At 35.7% G+C, this 27505-nt stretch overlaps 1 protein-coding gene across 1 annotated transcript in view; it reads left to right on the forward strand.

Moving 5' to 3' along the window:
- Nucleotides 1–5230: 5230 nt before the first annotated feature.
- The window catches only part of LOC114060586 (neuronal PAS domain-containing protein 3), a gene marked incomplete at its 5' end in the record, with an annotated part of 56075 nt that continues 33800 nt past the window's right edge, over nt 5231–27505 (forward strand). The window contains one exon of the mRNA XM_027890168.1: nt 5231–5349. Within this exon, the coding sequence (XP_027745969.1) occupies nt 5231–5349 (119 nt within the window). The remainder of the gene's footprint in view (nt 5350–27505) is intronic.

Genomic DNA, 27505 nt, shown 5'->3' on the forward strand with positions numbered 1-27505 from the left:
CCATGAATTTCAGATCAAAATATGGTGTTTCAGGAATTCATGTTCCTGTTTATAACTGGTATGGCTTATAGCAAAAATATTATTCCACAGTTCCTATTACAAACAGTATTGCCTTGGAAGAATGAATGAGCCTCTGCCCCACATAATGTTAAATAAATACTTCAGATAGTCCTTGATTTTGCAAGCTGCTGAGCACACCAGCAAGACCAAGAAAGTACTTATAGAATTTGCTAGCTCTGTGCTCATCAGTTGGTCTACTGGCAGGCTCCCAGCATCTGTAAATAGGCCTAAGTGGTTCATCCAAATACTCCAAGGATCTTCAACACTTTCCTAAACCAAGTTTTATCATCTGGTAATTACCTGGAATTCTGCAACCAGCCTGAACGCACTCCCCTTAAAACCATGCATTTGCACAAGTGCTAATAGTAACTTGCACTTACTGGAAATAAATTGTCTTAACTTGTAGCTTTTGAATTGTATTTGCTGGGCTAGTAGTTGTGAAATTCTATCTTTTAGCTTATAAGATTATCAAATTTGATCTATAATATACTGAGAAAGAATGATCTTCGAAATAGTGCTTTTTTGAGTCACTTTTATGATTGAAAACAGTTCAAGGTTAAATTTTCCTAGAAAGTCTTTTAGTGTCTGGTTACAGACAACAAACTGCACAGAAGAAATAGAATCATTTACAAAGATGTATCTAGTCCAACCGAAAATTATAGATTTAAATTACCTAATAATTCATCTGAACATAATTATTCTCACTATAAGAAAATGTGAATGGAGGTTTGCAAGTGTAGAAGACAGTATGAAAAGAGAGCTACCTTTTTCTTACTGTTTTGTATGTTCTTTTATTTTGTTTCTCTTTTAAGAGCTGGCTGTATAGCTGGTGTTTGAGAATGTCTCCTAAAAGCTATACGGATACATGTTTTCAAGGAATTGAAATGAAAGTCAGGTGAAAACTTCCTGAAGCACTACAAAATCAAGAAAATCCTGTATGTTGAACCATAAGGCTTCTTTCCACCAACCCTCTGAAATTCCTCGTTGATGTTTGCTTTTCCCTCTGCACTTTGTAGTCCTCCCATGAATGAGAAGTCTATCTTTTATCTGTTTAACATGTGAAAATACAGTTTTGTCCTCTCAATTATTTTTAATGTATATCAGGGAAAAAAAAAAACCCACACCAAAAGAATAACAACAACAACAACAAAAACACCAAACAAAACACACCAAAAAAAAAACCCCAAAGAAGTTGCTGAACATTTATTCAGCCTACTATGGCAGCTTTTTGTTATTTAAGACATAAATCAAATTTGGAACTTCTTTTTTTCTTGGGGGACAAATTGTTTATCTGAATTCGAATGTGCTTGTGAATCAGTCATTGGGATAGTACTTGTGCTATTGCTGTGTAAGAACAATTATTTGCATTGTTTTACATTGTGTTACTCTATAACTTTAAGGTAGTCAGGCTTTGCACAGATGCACAGTATCTCTGCAAATCACTGCAGGATTAGAGCCATGGACCTCAGTCCTCCAAACAGTTATTGGCATGTTTATGTCACATTAGAACAGCAGAACTCTTCCAGCCTGGAAAGTTACACAGTGCATGACTGGTTTCTGGGGCCTGAGCCCAAATTTGTTCCCCAGGCAAAGCCCATTGAAGGATCAGAGCTACAAGGCTTGTTCACAAAGAAATACTTAGAAGATAACTAAATAACTTTGTGAATTGGGTACTAGTTCATACTCTCTTCCCTTTTGGTTCTGTGGCTCTTAGTAAACCTTTTTTACGTTTGTGACACTTTACTATGGGTTTAGTGAATTGCAGCTTCATGCCTTTTGAAATGGACAATGCATTCCTAGTGTCCAGAAATCTAGAAATCTCATACTGCATTATCAGGTTTGGGAATAGAAAAAGAAGTTTGTTCCCTTAGTAGTTTCTGCTGAAGATATTTAAGGACAGACAAAGCCGAGCGCTTTCCCAACAGAGTATGCAGTTACCTGCTTTGTAAAGGCAATCCAGACTTTTTATACTTCTAAGCCTGACAGTGTAAAATATTTCATTCACATGCAGTAAGCATTGACTTTTATCACATAATTAGCATTCTAAACTCACAATTTCAGAAGTTTATAACTCAACAGTAGGTTTAAATTCAGTAAATTCAGGCCAGAAGCCCTATTTTTCAGTGCAAAAGACATCTTTAGTTTCTACAGTATCAAGCCAAGCAGACCTTGTTTATTTCAGGCTTTTTTAAAGGTCTTATATTACAAATTAAAAAAAAAAAAAAAAAAAAGAAATTAATTGCTAGAGTTTCATTCTGATGTTCCTCATATTGCAAGCCTCCTTTGACATAATTGGGAAAAAAATTGAAAAGGCTGAGTGATGGGCATTTAAAACCAACTCCTGAGAACTCATAATGGACCATATTCCATATACTCCTGACTCCAAATCTCACTGACATCGATGGATGTGTTCTATACACATCCTATTTTTAAAATCCTGCATGCATAATCACCATAAGCATTGTTAGAGTATCTGCTGTGGGTGGGTGCAACTCTGAATGCAGATTTGTACTGTCAGCCATAATGTTTCTCTCCTGAGAGAAATTCAAAATGCTGTTCATAAACTCTTCTGGACTTCTAGGTAACTAATCCCATCTCACACTTACACTGTCAGGTACTTTTTGTTAAAGAAAATCAAACACTTCAGAATACCTATTTATATGACAGACACTTTTCCAGTCTGTTGGATAAATTAAATGCATTTTATAGCATACCCTTACAGAAATGTATAGGTTTGTACATATTATAATAACAACAAAATGATGTTGAGTTTATGATACAAGGTTCCATGAGCCTAAAAAATGTCAGTGCCAATACTGTACTGTATGTCAGATGTTTTCCTGTCTTTCATAAAATTTTGTATGAAAGAGAAACTTTAATTGCAACTGCTTGGGAATGGTATATAAAGCCTGATCTTTTTTTGAGCATGAGATATTGTGTGTTTAACGCTACTTCTGTGTGTTTAGGAAATTACCATTAGAACACAGGAGGATCTATTGTACTTACTGCCTGTGCTAGAGCATAACGTGCTGGACTACAACAACTACACTTGTTAAGCTGATTTTAGCATTTCTTCACACAGCAGGAAGCACCCATGCTGTGGTTTCTTAATGTACTCTTTAACTACTGCACTGTACTGTACAATAAAAATAATAATTAATCATGATCCTCATCTTACCAGTGCTGCTACTATCCTGATGATTCTGGCTGCTGTTTCAGCAGCATACCTCGAAATACATATCTTTCCTTTCAGAGTTTTATTTCTTATATGATATTGCTGAACAGAGCTGAATTTTTTGGGGACAAGTTTGTTGCATGGATTGTGATGGCTTCGCATTTGTTCAGGTCTCCAATGACCTGTACCAGTAAATGTGAAAGAAACAATGGCAGAATGGCATACTTTCCCATTTCCACTAGGATGAAAAATACTCTAAATTAAGTCTAACCTTAAATGTATAATCTGTCCTTGGGAGCAAGAAAAAAAAAAAAAAAAAAAGAGGATATAGCATCTTCAGGCTCTTGGCATCCCTTACGAGAAAAAATTGGTTCTAAGGGTCTCTGATCTTGTGTTTTAGTAAAATAGAACTGCACGGCTGACTGACAGTTCTGATCTAAAGCATTTACGTTTAAGTTTTGATCTCTCTGCTTTTGATTAAAACTAATGAGCTCATTTAATTCAAAATGGGAATCTCTGATAAGAGAAATAAGGTTGATGTGATTGGATTAGAGGGGCAAATTAAACTCTTAGAGCAGAAGTTTGTGCTTATATAGTGTATTAAAAAGCTGTTGGCGTATTATGGTGTGTTAGATGATGAGAAAAATTTCATAGTAATTCATATTTAATCAGAAGAAATGAAAGTACTAAATATAACATGGCTCTGCTTTTCCCTCGAGTGATAAAGAGCTGTACATTTAAAATGACATCGAATTCACACTCTCTAAAACAAAAAAATCTTAAAAGAGACACTAAAGAAAGGGGCACAGTTGTCAGTTATCACAATAGAGCTGAAATGTCACCAGCACAAGACAGCTTGACCACATCAAATCAAGGACAATTCAGTATAATCTGTAGCTCACAAACAAGTTTGTGTGTTTCTGTTGACTGCATAACAAATGCTTTTTAAATACTTGAACATGTTCTACTAGTGGCTCGTATGATTCTCCTAAACAATAGCAGAATAATTTCAAACCAATTTTTTTATTCTGTGTTAATTCCTCACTGAAACTGAAAGTTTGTTTGTCTCCAGTAATGCTTGGTTGTTGTAAGCTGCTCCAGAATTTTCCAATTAACAATATTTTGGGGAGAGATTGTTTATCAGGCCTAAAAAATAACAATAATAAAGATTGTATAAAGAATATCTTGTTTACAGGGTTTGTACATGTTATCTTGATGTTTACTGGTATTGTACATGCTATTTCTTCATGGTTTATGTAAACTAAGAGTATTTACAATGTTAAGCGGTTGCATTTGAGGGAGTGAGAAACAGGTGAGAGCTACATTTAGTTGCGAGCAAGAAATATCTCTTCAGATGGACTAAAGTTATGTTTCAATAATGACTAAATAATCACCAATAATTGATTATGATTATGACAATTATAATAATATGTGTCATTTAATGCAGAATTTTTGCCTTCAGGCTGTTTAGTGCTTTACTGGTAATAAGGTCCCTAAATTTCCCCTCAGTACTGGGGAAGCCAAGGCACTCAAATCCAGTAGTGACTCACCCTATGTATCATTGCAGTCAAGGAGTAGAGATTAGGGAATAAAAGCTTGCAGAATTTGCAGCTTATTTCAGGAGACAGAATTGCTACCTCAGTGAGACTTCACCTTTCACGAAATACTGAAGAACATTTTTTAAACAATGTCATACCTTAAAAAAATAACTCCAGTCATAATAAAATCATACAAGAAAGAGTTAACGAGGCAAATCTCTGTTAAAAATTCTATGGGTAAAATAAATAGAAAATTAGGCTTACTGAGTGTACGTATATTTTTCAAAATTTTTTTTTGCCAAATAAACATTTTCTAAATGAGGTAGATTGATTACAACACTCTTAGCATCCATCAGTCATTTATTTTTAGTGAGTTCAAGGATTGCACCTGAAAAATAACTTAGAGGGGATGTATAAAATCTAAATTATGTGTATATGTATTTTTTCTATTTCCTAGTGGAATCTACAAGCCCCAGTTTACTAACCACTGACAACACTCTAGAGCGCTCTTTTTTCATCCGAATGAAATCTACACTGACCAAGCGAGGAGTGCACATCAAATCGTCAGGTTACAAGGTAAGGGCTGCCCTGAAGCATGAAATATTGACATCTTAAAATTATGTTCATTCATGTTTCAGGAACACCTTAATAGACAGAGAAAGGAGCTATTTCACATTTGCAAATGTCTCATTCCTTTTGTTAAAGAATCATTAGTACAATATTTCCAGCCGGAGGTTTGATGCTGGTACTACACCTCCATTAAATTGATCATTATTGTGATAAACATTGATGATAACAGCGTGAGAGATTTCAAAAGAGCAACACTTCTGAAGTAAAGGTATCTTTTACCAAAGGAGGTGAGTCAGAGTAACATCACTTTTCCCATAGTGGAAAATTACTGCTCATTTCATCTTTAGATTATGTTTTTCCCAGAGAAGGTAGGATTTTTCCATGCAGACAGTATGCTAGAGCTATTTCATTTTGCTGCCATTCCAGCTCAAGGAAACAACAAGCCGCAATGAGTACTTTTCCACCATTTTTCTTTCATTGTCTGTCTGAGGGGCATCTGCTGCTGGGGATCATATTTGCTGGATTTGAGACTCTTTTAAGATATGAAATTCTCTTGTTCCTTATCAGCGGTAATCTCATTTTTCTTCAGTCATATATCGCTCATAGCGCCTGTAGCTATCAGTGGCTTTGCAGTATACTAAAACTAGAAGGAAGAGCATATTTTTAACATTGTCAACTTGTGGAATGAAATATGTCATCCATTAAGTTTTATACAAGATAAAAGAGTGGTGCAAGAAAATAAGTCTGAGAATGTGTGTTTATTTAAAGAAGTTGCTTGTCAATGTTCATTTAAAAACTTTCACAAGTGTTTTGGGGTTTTTTTTCAGTTTTCAGAGGAAGATTTAGAGGAGCTTTAAAGTAAAATTCCCCTAACTAAATTTTCTTTAAAAATTCTCTGTGAATATAGCATCATCATACCTGAGCAGTAAAAATCTAGTAGAAAGGTAGAAATATCTTTTTTGCAAGCAAATGACTGGTAGTCTTTCGGTTGGATGGTTTCTGGGTCAAGACAATTAAAGTAGTTGCTAGTAAAAGTTTAAAGTCCAAACCAGTGGTTTCTTAAGGCACCACAAGCTTTGATCTGTGCCCTGCTTAGTTGTCAACACCTCAAAGAATGCACTGAGTACTTGTTCATTCTGACCAGTTTACAATTTTCAGGAAGTGTCAAGACCTGGAAGTGTACTGACAGTCTAAGGAGGCACAAGGTGAATGAATGAATGGGCAGGTCATGGAATCACAGAACGGTTGGGGTTGGAAGGGACCTTAAAGATCCTTTAGTTCCAACTTTCCTGACATGAGCAGGGACACCTTTCACCAGATGAGGTTGCTCAAAGCCCCATCCAATCTGTCCTAAAAAATTCCATGCATAGGTCATCCACCAGTTCTCTGGACAACCTGTTCCAGTGTCTCACCTCTCTCACAGTAAAGATTTTCTTCCTCATATATAATCTAAACCTACCACCTTTCAGTTTAAAGCCATTCTCCTTGTTCTATCACTACATACCCTTGTAAAAAGTCCCTCTTCAGCTCTACTGTAGGCCTCTTTAGGTACTGGAAGGCTGCTGTAAGTTAACCCTGAAGCCTTCTCTTCTGCAGGTTGAATCCCAGTTCTCTCAGCCTGTCCTCATAAGAAAGGTATTCCATCCCTCTAAACATCTTCATGGCCCTCCTCTGGTCCTGTGTTGTGGGCCCCAGAGCTGGACACAGTACTCCAGGTGGGGTCTCGCCAGAACAGAGAAGAGGGGAAGAGTCACCTCTCCTCACCTGGCCAGGTTGCTTATGATGCAGCCCAGGATATAGTCAGCTTTCTGGGCTGCATGCACACATTGCCAGCTCATGTCCAGCCTCTCTCATATCCAGCATCCTAAAGTCCTTCTCCTCATTCTCTGCCCATCCTTTAGCTGTGCTAGAGGACTTTGCACTTGTTCTTGTTGAACTTTCTGAGATCTGCACAGGCCCACCTCTCGAGCCTGTCAGGGGTCTCCCCCCCAGCATGTGAACAACATCACACTGTTTCTTCAGGTCTTTTGAGTTATACTAATTCTAATGATGGCATGCTCTGCCCAAGCTAGGCCAAAGTTAGATTGATAGAGAATTTACTTGGCTGGATATTTGCTGGATGCAATAGTAATGGGTAAACATAGGGAATTTGTGGATTTTGTAGTGTGACATTTTTTGCCAGATACAGGTGAGAACAAAAGGAAGGAGTGACTCTGTCATTCTCTCTCTTGGACTCCTGACAATCTAATGTTCGTCCAGAATCAGAACAGGACATATCTAGAATACGCTGACTTCACAAGGTGGGGGTTTTTATTCATTACAACATAGTTTTTGAAATTCACAATAGATCCTTTACTCAAAAGACACAGTAATGTCTATCATATAAATATGATTTAATTTCTCTTAGAACTGCTGATCCCTCATGGAACAACTTAAAACCATAACTGAAATGTCACAAGTAGAACAAAATGAGTTTTTGAAAGATCAGATATCATTTTTTATCTAGTTTTTCCTGGACACTATGAATGGATAAAAACTACGGTGGTCAACAAAACTGTCTGTAAATAAAACATTTGGGTTTTTCCAAACTTTTTCATGAGGCAAGTCAGCTTGAGTAAAATTGCATAAACAGTATAGAAGCTCTAGGCAGGTGTAAAAATAGATATGCAGTTCCTCTGCTTTTTGATGATTTCAAGGAATTTGTAACTGACAGTGTTTGGCTGAATTTAACTGTGTCCAGCTGTCCAGCCAAATGAATTGTACTTTGACAGCTTTTCAAAAACAGAGTTATTGGCACTCTGTGTCCCATGGAAAGATCATTATCTACAGCCACAGCAAGCCCCAGAAAAATAGCTCATTCATTTTAGAAGAGTCGGATCAAGTGAACATCCTTTTAACTGAGTGTTAAGAACTGCTTTGTTTAAACATCATTCTCGGTGTATCAGACAAGCACAATAAAACTCAACTACTATAGTGAATGTCACGCACACCTTTAGGAGTATTGCCAATTTAGTCATTGATTTCTAAAAGAGTAGTTCTAGAACAAACTTAAGGTTTCTTGAAATTATTAAGGTATGTATTTTATCAAAATTTAAAAAGATCCATGATCCGTGTACATCTATAAGAAATTATCAAAGGGAAGAATAGTTGAATAATCTTTATGAAGATCATGGGAAAAGCTTGCCGGGATCATGTGCAGCAAAGTTCCTGCAGGAAATCCTTGGGGAGCAGGATGACTCAGGAGCCACTCTCTCACCCCTCCAGAATACAACAGAGCACTGAATTTTCCACCTGCAAAAATCAAGGATTTTTGCTAACACTTTCCTTTGTGTCATTGTGGGTGGGTAACACTACTGAATCAGGATACAACCATTCCCTAGGAGCAGTGCTAGGAACTCGGTATGCTATGAGTCAAATTTTAGCTCTGTCAGACATATTCAGTTCCCTGTGGATTCAGTCCTCCAGGAGTAACAAAATTTTTTCATCTTTGTAAAGTAATTGTGTCTTGATCCAAACTTTTACTGACCTCAGAACTGCATTATCATTTTTCTTTGCTTTGAGGACTGCTGGTGAATGTCTTCTGTAGAGAGCAAATGAATGAGGTGGTTCACAAGGTGCTTAGCCATTTTTCAGAACGAGTGATCCCTGCCTTAGGAAAATCACATAAAAGTGAAAACACTCAAAGAATTAAATTGATTAAACATTCAGGTTGATCTAGTCAAGACTAATTTTCTGCCAAAAGAAATATTGAAACAAAAATCAAAATGATAAACTTACACACGTGTATACATCAGAGACCCTATTATAGACCATGAGATGAACCCTGTTTATAGTCCCTTCCTGGACTGATATAACCAGGTCTGAATTATATGTAAAGATGAAGGTAATGGCCTTTTTTTTCCATGAACTATGTTACCTTAAAAGTCTAAGTGGAAAAGTGCTTACATGATTAATCCTCCCTCTCTCTTTCCCTTTCATTGTTCCCTAGCACTCTCCTTGAATTAGACTTTCCCATTCTTAATATCCTTATGTTCAGAGGCTTGTAGGAAAAGAATTTACATAAAGTACTAGAGAGTTATTCAATTTTCAGTTAATAAATTTAAAATCTTTAAAAACAGTCAAATAAAACTTAGTTAGCTGATAAAACACAATGAAAACGAGAGAAAAAAATTATAATTACGTTCACTGCAAAACTCAGAATGTATTACCATTACAGCTGTTGTCTAAGATATGCGCTGGAGGGACTGCTTTTTCACTGCTAAAAATGTATCACATCTTCGTTTTTTTCAATTCTTTTTTTTATCAGTGAAAGACAGTTTTATATTTAATTTGGATTTTATCTCCATTTTATCTCCTTTTCCATTTGTTTTCCTCCATTTGAGGATCACAATTCCATCCATTTAAGTTATCCTGCCTTCAATTTTTCTATTGTCGACTTACCTAGGCATATGCCAAAGCTAGTTTTAATTCAAAATTACTTTGTTCAGGTCCAGTGATACATTTCCTACTCCTCTGTAGTATCCTATTATTGTTTTGTCATATTTACTTGCAGATCAGATTGTGCTAGGATTTTCTTTGTTCAAACTTTTAAGGCCAGATACTGCTCTCTTAAACAAAGCATAACTAATGGGATCAAGAAGTAGTCAAAGTGCTGAGCATCATCAGAGCCAGTAGTTGCCGGTAGTTTCCAATTCATCAGCTCATCAGATGTGTTAGTACGTATCCATACATACTCCTCTACTGTTTTATGGAGTAGACCTCTCATGATAAGCTATTACAGAAGTGGATAGGCAAACATGAGATTCCTTTGTACTTTTCCTGTCACTGTGGCAATCTCTGAATCTGGGATAACCAACATCTGTTTTCTCTCCATCTCCCACAAAGTTGGCAATCAAACTTCTTGGAGACCTATCAGCAGAGTTAAGGACATCTTAGAAAACCTCCAGGCTGTACCTTCCAGTGGACATACTGCATAACAATGAGTAAATTGATATATACATATATTTTTTAAAAATCGGTTCTGCAAGTTTAGTTTAGCAATTTTGATATTTTGTTGCATGTCTAATGTCTATATTTCAGTAATGGAGGATGCAAGTTCAGTTATCTATTCCTCATACATCAGTTGCTGTATATCGAAATATTTTAAATAATTTTTTAAACTCCAGAAAAATGTTTTCACAAATCAGCCTTTGTAGTCCACATGAATTCATCTTTTTTGTCTTGTGCAATGGTATCTTTCTACAAATTTGTTTAAAATTAAACATTCTCCGACACTGGACTCTCATATTTCATATTTGAAATCATAAAGCTAGAATTCTTTGAATGAAAATTCTGAGGATGGAAATCTAAATTTCTTGTCGAAATTTTATGCCTGTCATAGTTCTGAGTCTTTTTCATGCCATTCCTGCCTTTATTCACAATTTAAATTGTTTTTTTTTTAGAAGAACTTGAAGACTTTAACAAGATTCGTAGATCCCATTTGTGCACTACAATGAAATGCAGTTTTTGGCAAAAATTAGAATCATTAATCCAAGAGGGCAAGAGATTCAAAAACTCCGTTAGACAAAAATATGCCATTGCACTCACCTTGTGATGCTGTTCTCTTGGTTCAATCCAAAATTGCAATTGTTGTTTCTCATCCAAGTGAAAGATTCACATGGAATTCAGATGTCCCTATTCCAAAATCACTTTAAGAACCCAATATATCATGGCAAAAAAACACCTGCCATTTCAGGGGAATGGGAAGGAGGAGGAAATAGAAAGCAGCTGGTTTTTTGCATAATAGTCTAATGATTAGTACATTTCTTGGATGTAGGCTATGTTAGAGTCAGATTTAATTCCCTCTTCTGCCTGAGGGAATTCACGCATCCCACTTTCCCACTTAGCCTAAATTTTTTTATCCTCCTCTAATATTTTTGCCCTGTGAAATTTTTTCTGTCAAGGATTTTGCTCTGTCCCAGAAAGATGCCCTGACCTTTCTCTGTAGGAAGAAAGAAACCTGCAGAATTTAGTAGTTTGTCACATGGCTACTGCCACACCTCCTTAATGGAGTGAAGAAGGAGTAAGAAACCAACATCAGGAAGCATTATGTGAAGAGTTTTCTAAATGTCAGCATATGCATTCCCCAGACTTTTCAGCACTGGGAAGACATAAAGGTAATTTGTCAGAGGGAAAGAACTGATCGAGAATTCACCCATGTAAATCGATGACCTTTTAGTCAAAAGGAAGTCTCTTAGCTAGTAAAGATGCAGCATTACTTACAAAAGAACAAAACACTAATGGGCCAATCTGAGTCTTATGAATTATCTACTTGTAGATATAAAGATATGGTTCAAGAAATAATGATCTGCAACAGGATTAAGAAGACTAGAGTTCATTTTATGCCTTGCTATAGAACTGTGAGATTCCATTAGGAGAGCTGTCTGGAAAAGCTTGGTTCACATTCAACATCTAAATACATCAACCAATTTTTTAAAAGTGTTCAGTAACTACTAACTCCACCTTCTCAAAGACATTTTCAGGGCTGAGCGTCTTTAAAATGGGATTCATAGCACTGTTCTACCATCTGGAGACATGAATATGTTAGGCATTCACTATTGCAGTAACACTAATGAATTTAACCAGTTAGTATTAAATAAAAGGCCTTTTTAATAGCAGTCTTCTTTAAAAGAAAGATTCAAGTTTTGCTTATTCCTCATGATGACTGCAGCTGTAGAATTCCTGACACCTACATCAGGATGTGTTTCTCTTCAAATATTGTCTTAAATGTTCATACAGCCTCAGAGTTGTGGTTTTATTACAAACTGGGCAAACAGGAAATCAAAAACTGGATTCTGGAAGAAAAAGAAGAAACAAAACAAACAAACAAAAACCCACCAACAACAAACCAAACAAAAACACCACCAAACAAACAAACAAAATTGAGTAAAGACAGATTACTTTCTGGGAGATTGTTTATTTTCATGAATTCTGTTACCAAAGTATGAAGCATATAAAAAGATAATATTAACACCAAATTAGCAGTAATTGCCTTTGATTCTTTTTTTTCCAGAAGTATGATTCTGAAGCAAACTTTCTTAAAAGTCAGTGGATATAACAGTGAGAGAAAACTGTGAGATCAAGATCAAGATTTACTCTGATATATAATAAAATATTGAAAATGCACAGAGATGAGTTCCAAACCAAATGTGGTATTCTTTCAAGAACCAGGAATTATTGAGTCATAGAGTTATAAAACGTTTGATACACTTTCATAAGTAGCATTAATTGTCTAGATGTGTGAACTCATAGTGCAGTGTGAAACCCACTATGGTGTCAATAAACAGATATCTGTGAGTAGGAAGAGAACAATGAGATGTCACCAGAGAAGGGAACAAGAAAATACCTCTTATTATACATCGGGAGAAAGATATCATACTCCGAAGTAGGAATGCCTACTGAAAAAGAGAGGTCTTCAGTCCACACTGCTTTCTTAAGTTATGCACCAATACTGTTTGCCACTGCTTACTGTTAATGATTGGAAATATGTCTTGGATAGGAGGAAGAAAAAGCACACAGTGCTTTGCAAAGAGTAATCAGCCAGAATTTACTCTACTACAGGCAGATTCTGCTGCCCACATCTCTGCTTCACTTGGCCATTTTATAACTGCTGCCAGTGGATATTTTGGCCCACCTCCTTTTCATAAGTTAAAGATTGGCTTAGATGTGCAAATACAGACACTATTAGCTTTTTTAACTCTCTCTACCACTTCCAGCAGTTCACAGTTTTTTGTCCAGTGTGCTAAGACAGGACACCAGGCTCATACACTGATTTCTGTGTATTTTTTTTAAACATTTACCTTTTGTGAAGTTTTTGCCTTCTTCTGTTTTACCTTTTGTGAAGTTTTTACCTTCTTATATTTTATTGGCTTTTTCCTGTTGCTTATAATGTCATTTATATTACTAAATGTACTTTTGCAACACTCCTCTGAGACTGGAAAGTGCTGACATACCAAGAGATCAAGTAACTTGCCAAAGATAACAATGGCTGTTTGTGTCAAAGCCAACTGTGATTACATGCCGTACTTCATCTTCAGCCTTTTTTCCCGGTGCATGAATATTGTCAAATCATCTCTGTGTTCCAGCACATCACACTTCATTTCCTTGGGTTGGTACTTCCTTTGTTTTGATGGTTGCCCTGAACAGGCAAAATGAGATGCCGAAGAAAAAATACTCAGATGGATAGCGTGAAGTTTAGCAGAACTTTAAAAAAAAAAAAAAAACAAAGCAAAGCAACAACAAAAAAGCAAACAAAACCCCCAAAACCAAACAAACAAAAACCCAAACCAAAACACAAAACAAAGAACAAACTAACAAAAAACCCTAAAAAACCCAACCCAAAACAAAACAAACAAACAAACAAAAAACAAACATAAACCAGAAAAAAATTAAGTCCTGCTCTCAACTGGCCTAGCACTGAGTAGGTAGCAATCCCCTCCTCATCTGGAAGCTGCCTCGGCTTCTTGCAAACTTTCCTGTTTGGTTCAAAACAAACAAAACTTACAAAGAGATTTTTTTTTCAGTTCGATTAATATTTTTTCACATTCACCATAGGTATCTCTACCTTAAAGACCTCCAAGCTTTGCTAACTTCTGTGAAGCAATATATGTAGTAAGAAATGTAAAATTGGTAGTGAATCATTATTCACTGTAGCTCATTATATTTGATCAAAGTGTGATTAGAAAATCAAAATGCTCCATTTGCTCATGCAGATAGTACTGCTTTGCATCTGCTGTTCACTTTCTACATGAATAGGTGGTTGCCAAAGGTTCAGGGCTCATCATTTTCTCAAAAGCCAAATTTATTAATATAATTTGCTGTCATATGAAGCAATGTTCCTCTGTGTTCACTTATTTGACAAAATGGAAGAAAAAAGGCACAAAGCATTTCAGTGTCCATCACCACTGTGGCTGAAGCCAATAGTTGAACGGGAACCATTACATGAGGCTTTCATTTCCTGACTTTGCCTGGTGTAATGACTTCTGGATAGTGATCTGGACATTGATTTGCTAGTTTTACCTTCTAGAACAGAAAACTGATCATGAGTGTTTCAGGCCATGTTCCCTAGAAAGAGTTACTATAGTGTAAATGTTCTTTTTTCTCTACTCTCCTGTAGGCTTTTTCACCACTAAGTCATTGTGCTTCTGTTTCTGAACGTTTAAGTATGCCTCTTTATTTGTCTGAGGAATGGTGTGTGGTTGAGCCCATCTGCTTTACCCTATGGAGAAGGCAGAATATAGACGTTTTAGTGGAAAGAGTTTCAGTTTCTCCTTTTTACAGCATCATTAGGAAACCGTCATTCTAATAATAATAATTCTCATTTGACATCATGGAGGTAAAAAGAAATCACTGCTGACATCAAAAACGAGGTGATATTTCAGCAGTATTATTTCACTGAAGATAAAATGGAAGCCTTTATTACTCCCAATGCTTTTAAAGAAAGCTGAGCAAGGCTTATACTGACCCTGGAGCTTATATACCTTAATGCATCTTTAACCAGTATGAAATAAGAAATTTTTAATTGTTACTGATACATTTTTTGGCTGTCCCTTCATTAGAACCAAGAATTTTGTGCCTGCTTAAAGGAAAACAATCAGTATCTGAAAATAAAGTTGGAAGAACCCAATTATCTTAATTTTCTCCATTAGTTGAAAGTCATACAAAATACCCCCAAAAATTTAAAACACTAAGTGTATTACAGGAAGTAGTAATTTTCTTACAAACTTCATATTGGAGTCCTTACTGCAAATTCATACAGATTGCATAAAGAGGTCTGGGCTCTGAAGAGGTTACACTGAGGAGGGTTACAAGTTTTATTTCCCTTTTTATGGGTAAGTATTTTATTCTCTCTGAACTTCTTGTGCTCATTGCTGTGTGAATTGCTTGCTGTTGAAAGGACACAGCCAAGGTCTGTTTCATCAGTGGTAAACAATAGGTTTTCCACTTTTGTTTCTGATAGCACATTAGAGCCTCCTGTCCAGCTTTGCTTTTTACAGACATATTCAGTTATAATTCCAGTCTTTGTATGTTTTGCATCCTAAACCAAACAATATAGCACATCAGTGACTCTATCCAAATATAGATTGAGAAGAGTTTATCTTCCTAATACTTGACAATATTTCCTAAGTTTGAAATATATTCTTGGTCTACTTATGGTTAGTTCATTGGTTGGTTGGTTGGTTGGTTGGTTGGTTGGTTGGTTGGTTGGTTTTAGGGGGCATAGAAAGAGTGATATAGACTGCATACAACTAGAGCAACAGGATGCAAGTCTCATGCCTTGAAAACTGACAGTATTGCTCCCATTAAAAGAAAGTTCAAGAAATATGGATTCTTCCCATGGCTTCATTTTACAGAGCTGGTCACATACTTGCAAGTAGTGCCTCCTCTGTATAGCAAGAAAAACCTGATCTAAATGTTTCGTAGTCTTTTCACAATCAAACTTAAGGAATTCTTGCAATTAAATATGTAGTGGGACCATCATGCTATTTTGTTCCAGGCAAATATGTTGATAACAGAGCAGTCACAGCTTATCTGCTGTTGAGTTACTGGTTCTCAGTTATTCTCAGAAAAAGATCTGAATTCTTAGAGATGTGCAAATATTTAATGGTTATGAGCCTTTAAAGGAATAAAAATAAAAATTAATCGTTACCACTTACAGTGAAATATTTAAATCTGAAATGAACTTTGCAATTTCAATGTAAATAAGTCTCATTCTATGCACAAATACTGTGGACATTTTCCCCAAGAATTTGTGCATGCATGACCTGAATGCTCAATTTTGTTTCATATGAACTCAGTGGCCTGGTTGGCTTTTGACACATTTTGAAAGGCCCAGGCATGTCTTTTCTCTGAAGTATTAGATAATAATTTTTCTTCTTATAAATTGTTATCTTATTAGCTTTTTCATTAATTTCTCCTTGCTTAAGTGCTCAGAAATTTATATTTATTTCCTGACATCATCTGCTTTCAATTTTTGTGATCCTTCTCATAGTTGTATTTTTACAAAGACTATGTTGGTTAAGTCAGTCCACCACTTGATTTAGCACTTAACTCAAGAGACAGCTAAAAGCAGAGCCCTGTTTCAGTTAGCTCACAGGACATCAGTGGACACAGTCTGGATCTTCCACAGTCATATGCCCAGTGTTAGGAATGGGGCACTGGACACAGTTTTTCCTGAGGAAGCAAGGAGCTGATTCTCCATACACAAACATGCATTATGGATTGTTTTCGATCACTTTATAGTCATATGGATTCATAAATTTTTATATGGTTGCAAGATACAGACTTTGATGGTACAAAACTCACAGAAGAGCTTTAGATCACTCGAGCAACCACTGACGAAGTTTATGTTGACAATTCATCAGCTCTTTCCTGTCAAGGAAAATTGTTTTTTAGTGCCTGCCTATTAGCAATCACATGCATATTATGAAATTGAGTTTTGGGGAGGACAAGCTGCCATCTGTCTTTTCTGTATTTTTTTCACAATGCATCATTCTAAAGTTAAAAGTTTGTGTGCTTGAAAATGATGTAAAATATGAGATGCCTACAATAGAGACATTTGGAAAGAAAAATGTACTAAGTAGAAATGTAAATCTTTATAAACTTTATGAACAGGCAACTACTGATGCTATACTTTATGTTTTATCTTCAAGTGCCCTACACATTCCCCATGTGCCATACTGCCCAATATATATTCTTACTCTAGATTTCAGGGTTGCTAAACTGGTAACTAAGTAATTAATTAATTTTCACACTCGAGGAGTGTGAAAATATTTCCTCCATAAACTCTTTCTGTTCAGTTTTTTTGTGGGTTTTTTTTGTGTGTATGTTGTGAAATGGAACTGCAAATGCCTGATGTAGAGGATGAAAAAGATGTGTTCAGTTTCTTTTCTGTGTTCTGATATGCTAAGATTTTATCAATATATTGTTTTCTTGTAAAAATATCTGCCTCAGAGAAAATCTGCTGTGTAGCTGTCAGGATTACACCTCTCGGAATATACCTGTGGTGATTCCGTTAAATTGATAAAAACAGAACACTCTGCTATGTAGAAGGTTTGCTGAAAATATTCTGAGGTCCTTTCATGTGTAACAGCACTTATATGGCAGTACGTTTATTGTGCTATAAATTCCATCACTGACTTTGGCCATTTCAAATTGATTCTGCAGTAACTGTAAGTAATGAACCTTACAGACAGAGCCAAGGAAAAAAAAAAAAAACAAGCCAATAAACTTGTGACTGTAGGAATACAAATTGTAGAGTTCATTTAGCCTCAGTTTTTATCAGATCATGCAGCCAATACCCCACAAAGCCAGAAAAATATCTAACAAAATATACAGTGCCATAACCCTGGCTTGCTTTAAATTTAGCAGCTAAACCAGACAGTCAATTATCCAAAGTACATGTTTGTACGAAGTGTCCTGGGGATTTCACCTGAGATTTAAGGAGGGTGCTCAGCGTAAGTCAATGAAAGTGGAGAAATTATAATAGAAGTGACTTAAACAGGATAATGAGCCAAATCCTGAGCTGTCCTACATAGTATAAGCAAAACAAGGCACCACTGCATTTCACAGGAGTGCAGATTGATGTGCTTATAATGACTCATCAGATCAAAGTATACAAAAGTCTTTAAAAATTACATATGTTTCTAGACTATTTCCCTTTCTTTACTGAAAAGATCTACCAGGTTAACAAGAATGATGTGATATCTTTTTTCCAGGTACCTTAAATGATCCCATAGATTTTAACAGAGAATTTCTGTGCTTGCTAAATATTTCCATAGGAAGGTTTTAAAATCCATCAAAAAGATGCTGTTCTAAGGCTTTTCACATTAGTTTTCTATAGGAAGCACACTGATCTTGATTTGTTAAATATTGTATAAATTTCTCTCAGTCTTTCAAATCATTTACAGTCTTATTTTACAAACAGACCATAGATCTAGTCCCACTAATTCAGTGCACTGGGCATGTGATTGAAGCCTATATAAATGTACATATGTGTTCTAAACTTCATTGTCACACGAAGAGCGTTAGCTAGATTTAACTCAAATGCAAAAAAGACTAGTTTTCTTCTATGAAGCTTTCTTAGCAATATTACAGGAGAGAGAAGAAATACCATGTTTTATCTTCTGTGCAACAATAAATAAAAGTCTGGATTGGGTTCCTACAAGGCCTGCATCACAGCTTGCATGCTCATATATCTTACAGTCTTCAATGAGGGCTGAATTCATTCTGTATGTCTTCTTATACCTAACTGCATGTATTTCTGAACTCCTGTATTGTCTGTGAGAGATATTAAATCCTTATTTTGAGATCAAAATGCTTGAGTCCATTCCAACCTTATATAGGAGACAAAGAAACTTGTCTAAGGCATATTCCGTGCCCCTCTCTATAAAAAAGTCTATTTGGTCAATTTGTCCACTTTATATCAGCAGCCTGAGTGACACACAGATCTAAAAAGATGCAGAAACTGAGGATTTCAGTTAAACAACAAATATGGTGAAAGTCAAAATAACGAGGGTTGGGAATGCTATTTTTCCTTTCACCCTCTGCTGTTTTGTGTCGCAATGAGGAAGACAGTGAGTGAGTCTGAAGTCTTTTGGATAGCCCCTGGTAACTAAGAGCAAAGAAACCTTGCTCATTATCTCTACTCCCTTCCTGAATAAACATTTCAGCCATTGTAAATGAGTGTGACATGAAAGGCAAATGAATGGCTTTCATTCTGGATGAGAAACACTTGACAGCTGAGCAAACTCTAGGTTGTTGTAAAGGTGCAGATCATATGACCAGTGGATGATGGAGCGGGCATACCATTTATTTTCACATTACCTAAGATGCATCATACTCTTAAATGAGAGATTTCCAACCTTGTAGAGAGTAAGTAAGTCCTAGGTGTTCAAACTGAGTTTTGGTTAGGACTGAAGTGTGTGAAAGACAGAGCTGTTCTAATTTTTTTCTTGTTATTTTATTGAAGTACATAGAAAAACTTAATCAGTTATAAGGAAAGGTTCAGTGTGGATTGACAGATGGCATGCAACACCCCAACTCTATTTCATTTATAAATATGATTGATGTGGAGGTAATTTCTTGGTAACCTGTTTTTCCAAAAAAAAAAAAAAAAGGTATTCTAAGTGGTGGGTTAGTAAAAGAAAATTAATCTCTGCATGTTAAACTTGCCAACTTTTGAATTAATTGCATGAGAATGACAATCAATTAATAAATGTTAAGCAAACAGAAAATCAGTGAATTAAAAATTACTAAATTGATTTCAATGCAGATAAAACAAGAGGCTGCCATAATTCTTCAGTGTAGATTCAAGAACACGAATCTTGTCTCATCAGTTTTTCCTCCCCATTTATCCACATCTAGCATTTAAAACAATGCTGTTTCATTATGATTTTTACAAATAAATTGCTATCTATAATCTACCTTGCTAAATTAAGTGGATTATAGAAAGAAATCATAAATAGTAGTCCATTTGTAGCTGTCAAGGAGAAGGTCAAAGCTTTGCAAAGGCCATCCATCTCCAAGTGGAACAGAATCTTTTTCTTCAAAGAGAAATCACATCCCTGTTTGGGTGGACTTAGCTAGTAAGGACAGTACACATGGCTGCTTCTCTGGAAAGGCTTTCGTGGTGTGCCCTAGCATTCTCCTACAGCCAGAGTTTCTGTAAAGCCACTTTAGGGCTTGGGGCTTGCAGTTTTAATGCCAGCTGCTTTCTTTATCAGGACCATGTGAGATGTATTTAAAACTGTTCAAATATAATACTGAACACAGAGAACTACTGACATTATATCTTGGCAGACATACCAGAAGACTTTTACCTCTCTATGATCATTCCTTTTTGCTATCTGGATGTGGAGGCATTACTAGCCACCTGCGAAAGCTTTTCTGAAATTTGCAGTTGTATTTTTCATAAAATTGGCTCATATACGTTGCTGTCTGTTTTCCCCTTTTAAACTGAGAATTTGTATTATAGATTCATTTAAATGTTATTGATAGAAAGTGAAAAGATATTAATAAATATGAAAATTATCTTTTATGCCTATCTCCGCCTTTGCTTTTGTCACAGTTGTGATGTTTTGCACGAAAGCTCACACATTCTGTTGTGTGATCTTTCAGTAGACCTTGCATGCTTGTATAGAGCCATCAAAAATTGGGCCATACTAGAGGAAAGCATGCAATTATTAAAATAAATAGAATGGCTGCTTTTTGCTGTAGGAGTATATATACCAGACACCCTTAGGACAAGCAGAGGAACCTTAGTATTAATGGCATTCTTAGCCTTTTTCACTGTGTGTCCCTGCTTTACTAAGAGAAAATCTCAAATCTTTCTACCCATTTAGCCACAAAATTAGGAGGAATGAATGTAATTTTCCTTGACTCGCTTCAGAATGAATCCTGGGGTTGCAACCACAGGTGGAGAGTTTGAGCAGAACGTAAACATTCCTGTCTTAATCAAGACTGCGTTGGGGAATCCATTTCTGTCTTTACAAACAACAGCATTTTCTATATTTTTTTTCTCCATGTGTGGGAAAAATGCATTAATATCAGATATTTTGTTTTATCTAGTCCTTTCTCACTTATCAAGTCCTTGCAGAGAATCACCTAAGGTAATTGTTGGACTGCTAAGAACTAGATCAAACAAAGCAGTAAGGGGGGAAAAAAAAACTAAAAACCTTTTATTTCTCCCTCCGAAGATAGAAATAAAGACACTACATCTGAAGAATACTTATTATTGGTCGATTTTAGTGCAACAAGGTTTGGTTGCCCTGACACACAGGATTGAAGCTCACTTTTTTTAAACAACCTTTTCACCTACTCTGTTGCAGAGTGATGTAGCCATTTTCCACCACCCCCCATACTCTGATAAACCGCATTGGAACTGGTGCAACAAAAGTCCTTTTTCAGGTTCATCTTTCACTGCTGGCAGGAGCAACAGAATTCTGGAATAGTGAGCTTCAAGAGAGTTTGCTCATGGGCAGGGATGACAATTCCTTTATTGGAACCCTGCACACTTCAATAGCTAAATGCTTTTAACTTTCTTTAAATAGTATTAAGGAAAAAATATCCTTAAGGCATTATTTTTAAAGAGAACTTCAAACGTTCTGTGAGGGAAAAAAATGCAACATATTTGAACACCAAGGGATTTGCAGTGACAAATCTGTTAAAGTGAACCTATCTTTTGAGTTTTGGGGTTAAATGAGTATTGGCCACAAATCAGGAGTGTAGACAACAAAATTCTGAGATATTCCGTATTCCTAACTTGACCATCAGTAGCCAGAATGTATAATAGATCAAGAGCTGGATTCGATGATCCTTATGGGTCCCTTCCAGCTCAGCATTTTCTATGATTCTGTGATTTATAAATAAGTTAGTTATGTTATCTAGGTTTTAAATTAACTATGTTTCATTTATTCCTCTGAATTCAACATAAAAAATCCATTATAACATAGTAAGAAGTGTAAGAAAATCCCAGGTTCTTAATCTTTTTTACTACATAGACTTAATTCTGCAATATCAATATATTAAAAATTTTACAGTTTATATTTAAAAGCATTTGTGAAGCAAACAGATATGCAAGGGTAAATCTGCTCATCTTGAATCCTTCTGCAAATGGTCTGGTCTGGAGGTCATATCAAAGAGATTCTTTTTCCAGCTTAAACCTGTCTTTTCTAAATAGATCTCAACCTGATCTCATTTAATGCATTGATGTCTGGTTTCTTAGTCATTATATTTGCTGTATTACATATCAAAAGGACTCTTGAGAAATTCCCCTGAATTGATAATTCTAATTTCTTATGTATAGCTACTCTATATTCACTCTGAGGACAGCTGTATTGTATGCTAAACCACGAATTGTAAAAATTGATCCCTTTGTATGTAGGTTTGTATTAAATTGAGATACTCTATTTTTTTTCCTGTTTGTTGCCACACTTGGGTTCCTGGTGTCAGTTTGTATTTGGCTGTTTGAGCATATTAAAGTTTTGCTAGTGCTTATGATGTTCTTGCCAAGAGCGCTCTTGCAGCAATCTGCACTAGAACAGCCTTTGTGCCAATTACTTCAAAAAGTATTCTGTTATAAACCCAATTTTTATGGCTACTTTTTCAGGTTGCAGTGTGCTGATTTCATTTAGTTTCTTCTTTTTCCATTTTTTTTTAATGTTGACCTTCTTCAAATGCTTGCAAGTTTTGGATTATGAAAAAACAACGCATTGTTGATAGATTGAGTTATTAATAAGACATCTTATAAAGATTCAAAGGTATTAAAATAAAACCTAATAACTTGAATGACTAACACTGCATATATTTAAAAGATACTATTTAATAGTGGAAGATTTGGAGCTCTTATTGTAGGGGTTGATTATGTAAATGGAAACCTTTGCAGTTGTATAAAGCAAAATAAATGAAAAATTATAATGTGCAAGGACAGGACAATATTTCTTGAGTTTATTTTATAAAGCTGATTTCAGGAGTGTCAGGTCTACAACATCTTTTATTTAGAGAAAAGTAGCTTCCTAATGCAATGCAATTAATGAAAAATTCTAACACAGGAAAGGATGCAGTATTGTTAACATATTTTACAATACACATATGCTTTTGAAAGGACAGTCTTGATCCTGTAACTTTTACTACTGTGATGTATACCAATGCAAGACTCGACCTAAGACTTGACCTAAGAATTCTAACATGAGAGCCATAATGGCAATAAAGATAAATACGTGTCCATAAACAACACAGGACAGCATGCTATGCTATACTAAACAATAACTGCTAATCTATTATCTCCAATTGAAAGAAGTAAATGCTGCTATGTAACATAATAAAAATTGGCCATAAATTTAGGATCTAATAATGTTAATCTACAGCATCTATAAATGGAAATATATTTTTACTAATTATTCTTGACAGTCTCTGGTCTGGTGTTCATTCCCCGGGCTATTAAGATTTGATAACCTTTGAAAAACATTTGTACACTCTTGAAAATGCCTTTTTTTTTTTTTTTTTTTTTTAATGGCAGTTTTAGGAATGTTTTATCATACAACATTCTTTCATTACTCCCACAGAGTATACTTAAGGTAACTCTAACCTAGCCCATATAAAATGGGCAATGTCAGGTTCTTGTTTTGTCTTCACTCTTTTGGAGAGTTAGAAAGCTGTCCCCATTCCCTGCCCTTTAGTTTATTATCTAGTCAGGGGTAAGTGGGAAATAAGAGGTTCTGCATCCTGAGGTTGTGGAACTAGCAGTTTTTTGCATGTGTGCTCAAAACTGTAAATTTAGTGCAGAAGAGCAGCTGTTCCCTGTGGTGTACTTGAATGAAAGTGACTGTGGCTATTGTGCTTGCTGCTGATCTCAACATTCCTCATGTGCAATCAATAATACTCTACTCAGGTCACTTTAGGGATAGAGCAAGTACAGTGAACTGAGCCTGTCATGCTGGGGTGTTTCTTGTGTGACGCTTGTCTTTAAGTGCCAATGAGTTTGAGGTCTCATAAGGATACTTTTTTAAACCTCTTAGGATTAGCCTAAATTCTGTCTCCGAGTATTTTAAGCAGTAGAATAGCTTTTGAATCTTATTATTTGGAGAGAGTGATAACAGAGGAAAGATGGGAAAAGCCTAGAGTGTCTTCAAAAACTAGTATTGACTTTTTAACAATAAAATACATCCTGAGACGAAATATGCTGTTTAAATGTAAATACCATTTCCATTTTCAGACTGTCTTTTGCAGGTGTATTTGAAGGGATCTGAAATGTACTTGTAGATGGAAAAGAGGCTATTGACCTTGAAACTATGTATGTGTTAGGAATAATGTTCGCCCTCCTTGAAATCAGACTTGTATTCTCTGAATGAGTGCTCAAGACCACAGCTCTGAACAGTGGTTCAGGTGGTATTCAGTGCATAACTCAATCAAGACTGACTTGCAGAGCTGTTTCTCAGAAATCATAGATTATTGCCTTGTCTTTTTTTTTGTGTGCCGTGGTTCCAAATGACTCACCAACAGCTGCACTAAATACTACTTCCCTATGTTCTGGTGTGGACTTGGTATAATAGGACAAGGTTTGTGTGTAGAAGCAAGGACTTTTATTAGATGGACTACTGTGGTCAGAAAAAAACCCCAAACATACAGGGTTTTCCACATACAAGCACTTTTTCAAGGCTAAAACTGAAGTAACAAACTTCTGACTCAAGTAAGTGTTGATAATAATTACTGTAAGTAGACATGCTATTCTGTTATGCTGTCGAACAGAAAAGATAAATGATGCTTATGAAGGTGGAGATGGCTGATGTTAAGAAGGGAAAAGATGATAAAATGGTTAGTTTATAGATTAAAAGAGGATTGATACAACATTGATACAACAGGAGCATGCCTCTACAAACTTGAATTTACATGATGGATACAAACCCACCATGTAAAGTGCACATACAAGCCTAATGTGCCCTCTGTGCGTTAAGCTAACTGTACACAGGGTGGAGAATTGATCTGTGTGGGTGCAGGAGGTTGGATGCTCAGACTTGCTGCACATGTGGGATAGTCCAACATATTGCAGCTGTAGCAGCTCATTCCTTTTCAACACCAAAATGTCATGCTCCATAGGACCTCCTGTTAGGAATGCTGCAGTTTTAATAGAAATGCAGTAAGTTTGAGAATGGGACACACAAGTATTTCTGGAATTGCAAACACAAGGCCTTACTGGACCTCTGGGATCCCAACTACTGCTGAACGATAAATGTAGGCCAGTGATGTATTTTCCCAAAGCTTTTCTGAAGACTGTGAGAGCAGGCTTTGATCTCAATGAGGATGGGGCTGTGCAACCGCAAAAATAAATGGTTTCTGGCCATGAGAAAATATAAGCTAGTAGAAATGTTGTAGTGACAACAGTGGGGCACAGGGAAGAAAGAAGGTAACTGTGATAGATAAAGAAACCTATGCTGAAGTTTAGGTTGATAGACATGGATATATTTTGATGTCAGAAAAGGAACAACTTTCAGATATCACTATGTGAATTCCAGATGTGACAGTGGACTCTCTTTTCTTTTCAAAGTCCAGATGCTTCCTATGTTCAGTCTTACCTTAGAAATCACCCAAAACCATATAAGAACTCTTTACCTTGTGGAGTGTTAAAACATTTGTCTCACTGGTGCCACAGACAGGTTTTGAGATGTATGTCTGTGTTTCAGTGAGTGAAGAAGCACACACCTCTTCTAAAGAAAAATGTAAGAACATGGCTATAGCTGTAAGATATTTAATTAGTCAATTTTAAAAGTTTAAATTAATTGTGTTTTAAAGATTTAGGTGTTGATTTTGGAAGTATAAAATAATATCTTTGAGAGACCAAAACAAATATATATAACCTTCAGGATCACAGTTATTTCTGTAAAGGGTGATAAATGTGTGTGTGAGTTGTTTGTAAACTCACTAAGTAAATATCTAGGCACACGAACTAAATTAGGATGTTTTCATATGTGACTGTTAAAAAATTGATTATAAGCAATAATTTTAAGACTTCAAATTTAATATATCATTAAGAGAAATGAGCTGGAGGGACAACTTCTGCCAGTGCTGTGGTTTCACACACACAATAAATTGGCATAGTGATTTACTATGAGAGAACAAAAGAAATAGTTTAGGAATTTATTTCGAATTGAAATTTAAATTTTGAAGAACACAGAGATATCTGAAAGGTGAAATTCACAGATTTTTCATGCTTGCAGGTTTTTATAGCCTCTGGTAATGCATGTCCTTACTCTGACATCACATGTATGTGAAAAAAATGGTTGTAATATTTAAAGACGTCTTTTGACAAAGAAAATATTTCCATTTCCAGAGGTGAGATTTAGCTTTAAAGGCTGATGAGCAGGTTCCAGATGTGTTTTTCAATCACTGGGCTTTCCTTTCCTTAAGCATTGACAGAGGGAAGGTTTTATCAAGGTCTTTGTGATATGCTTGTTTACAATGAGTAGACATTAGTGGGGCACATCTAAGTGCATATTGCTAACAGATGACTAAAGAGAGCATATGGCAGGGAAAAGAAATATATATTTGTCCAACCAGTGTGGCTTGTTAACACTCCCACACTCATAAACTGTGTTTACATGTACTTACAATATTTTGCAAATCCTTCTTCTAATCAGCTAAAAATAAAAGCCAAATAATTTTTTTTTCCAATGGTGGAGTTTTAGGCAAAGTTGATTTAGACTTTGCTTTTTAACAAATCAGTTAAACAGTGCAGAAGATTTTTCAAGCAGTTGTTTTGCTTCAGCATGACATCTTTACAGCATTATATGTGTTATTTTCATTTCACAGTGTTATTATTTTTGTAGAACACTTTTTTGTTCTCCCACCTGTCTATTCAAGAGTAATTATTATACAGCCAGGTTACACTACAAGCAATAACACAGATCAGAATGACCTGTGCTAAGTCGTGGTCTAGATAAGGTTACAAAGTTTATTTTGACATTAGGATTTCCCTCTGTTTCTATAGGATGAATCATAGAATCAGAGTTACAACACCTACTAATATACAGTTTGTAAGCAAAGAAGTGTCTGAACTGTTAACCCAATTTCAGTAGAGTGAAAAAGGAGTCTTGTTATTGATTAATTTAGGAGGTAGATGAAGAAATGCTGGGTAAATCTCTACAGCTCTCAACATATGAAGATTCTGATGATTCTGTGATCTGATGATTCACCCACAGTATCACTGTCTTCTTTTAGTGTGACATCTAAATGTGCCAGTCTATTCATATAGCATTATTAGAAAGAAGACAGTCACAACTTAAAGATGGATTTGGACTATTGCATTCTTTTCAGAAGGAAGCATTTATAAAGAAAACTGCACAGAAGAACTGCATTTACTTTTGATTTTCAGTGTATTCCTAGCAAATTTTTATTAAATATTTACATCTGGGGCCAAGTATTGTCCTTCATAAAACAGTTTATTCTTGCAATTTAACTTCATTAAAGTCATAATACTGTTTTAGGATATGATAGACTAGTGCTGTGGGATTGAATTATAAAGAGATTAATTTTAGCTACAGGAGATAATTGACCTTATAATTCCTATCACCTCTAATCCCAGTTCAAATGAACCAGTGTTAAAAGTGGCAATACTCACAATATAGAACAA

This window comes from Empidonax traillii, unplaced genomic scaffold, assembly GCF_003031625.1.
Source record: "Empidonax traillii isolate 1590-97213 ecotype Southwest subspecies unplaced genomic scaffold, ASM303162v1 scaffold278:size663781, whole genome shotgun sequence".
Taxonomy (NCBI): Eukaryota; Metazoa; Chordata; class Aves; order Passeriformes; family Tyrannidae; genus Empidonax; species Empidonax traillii.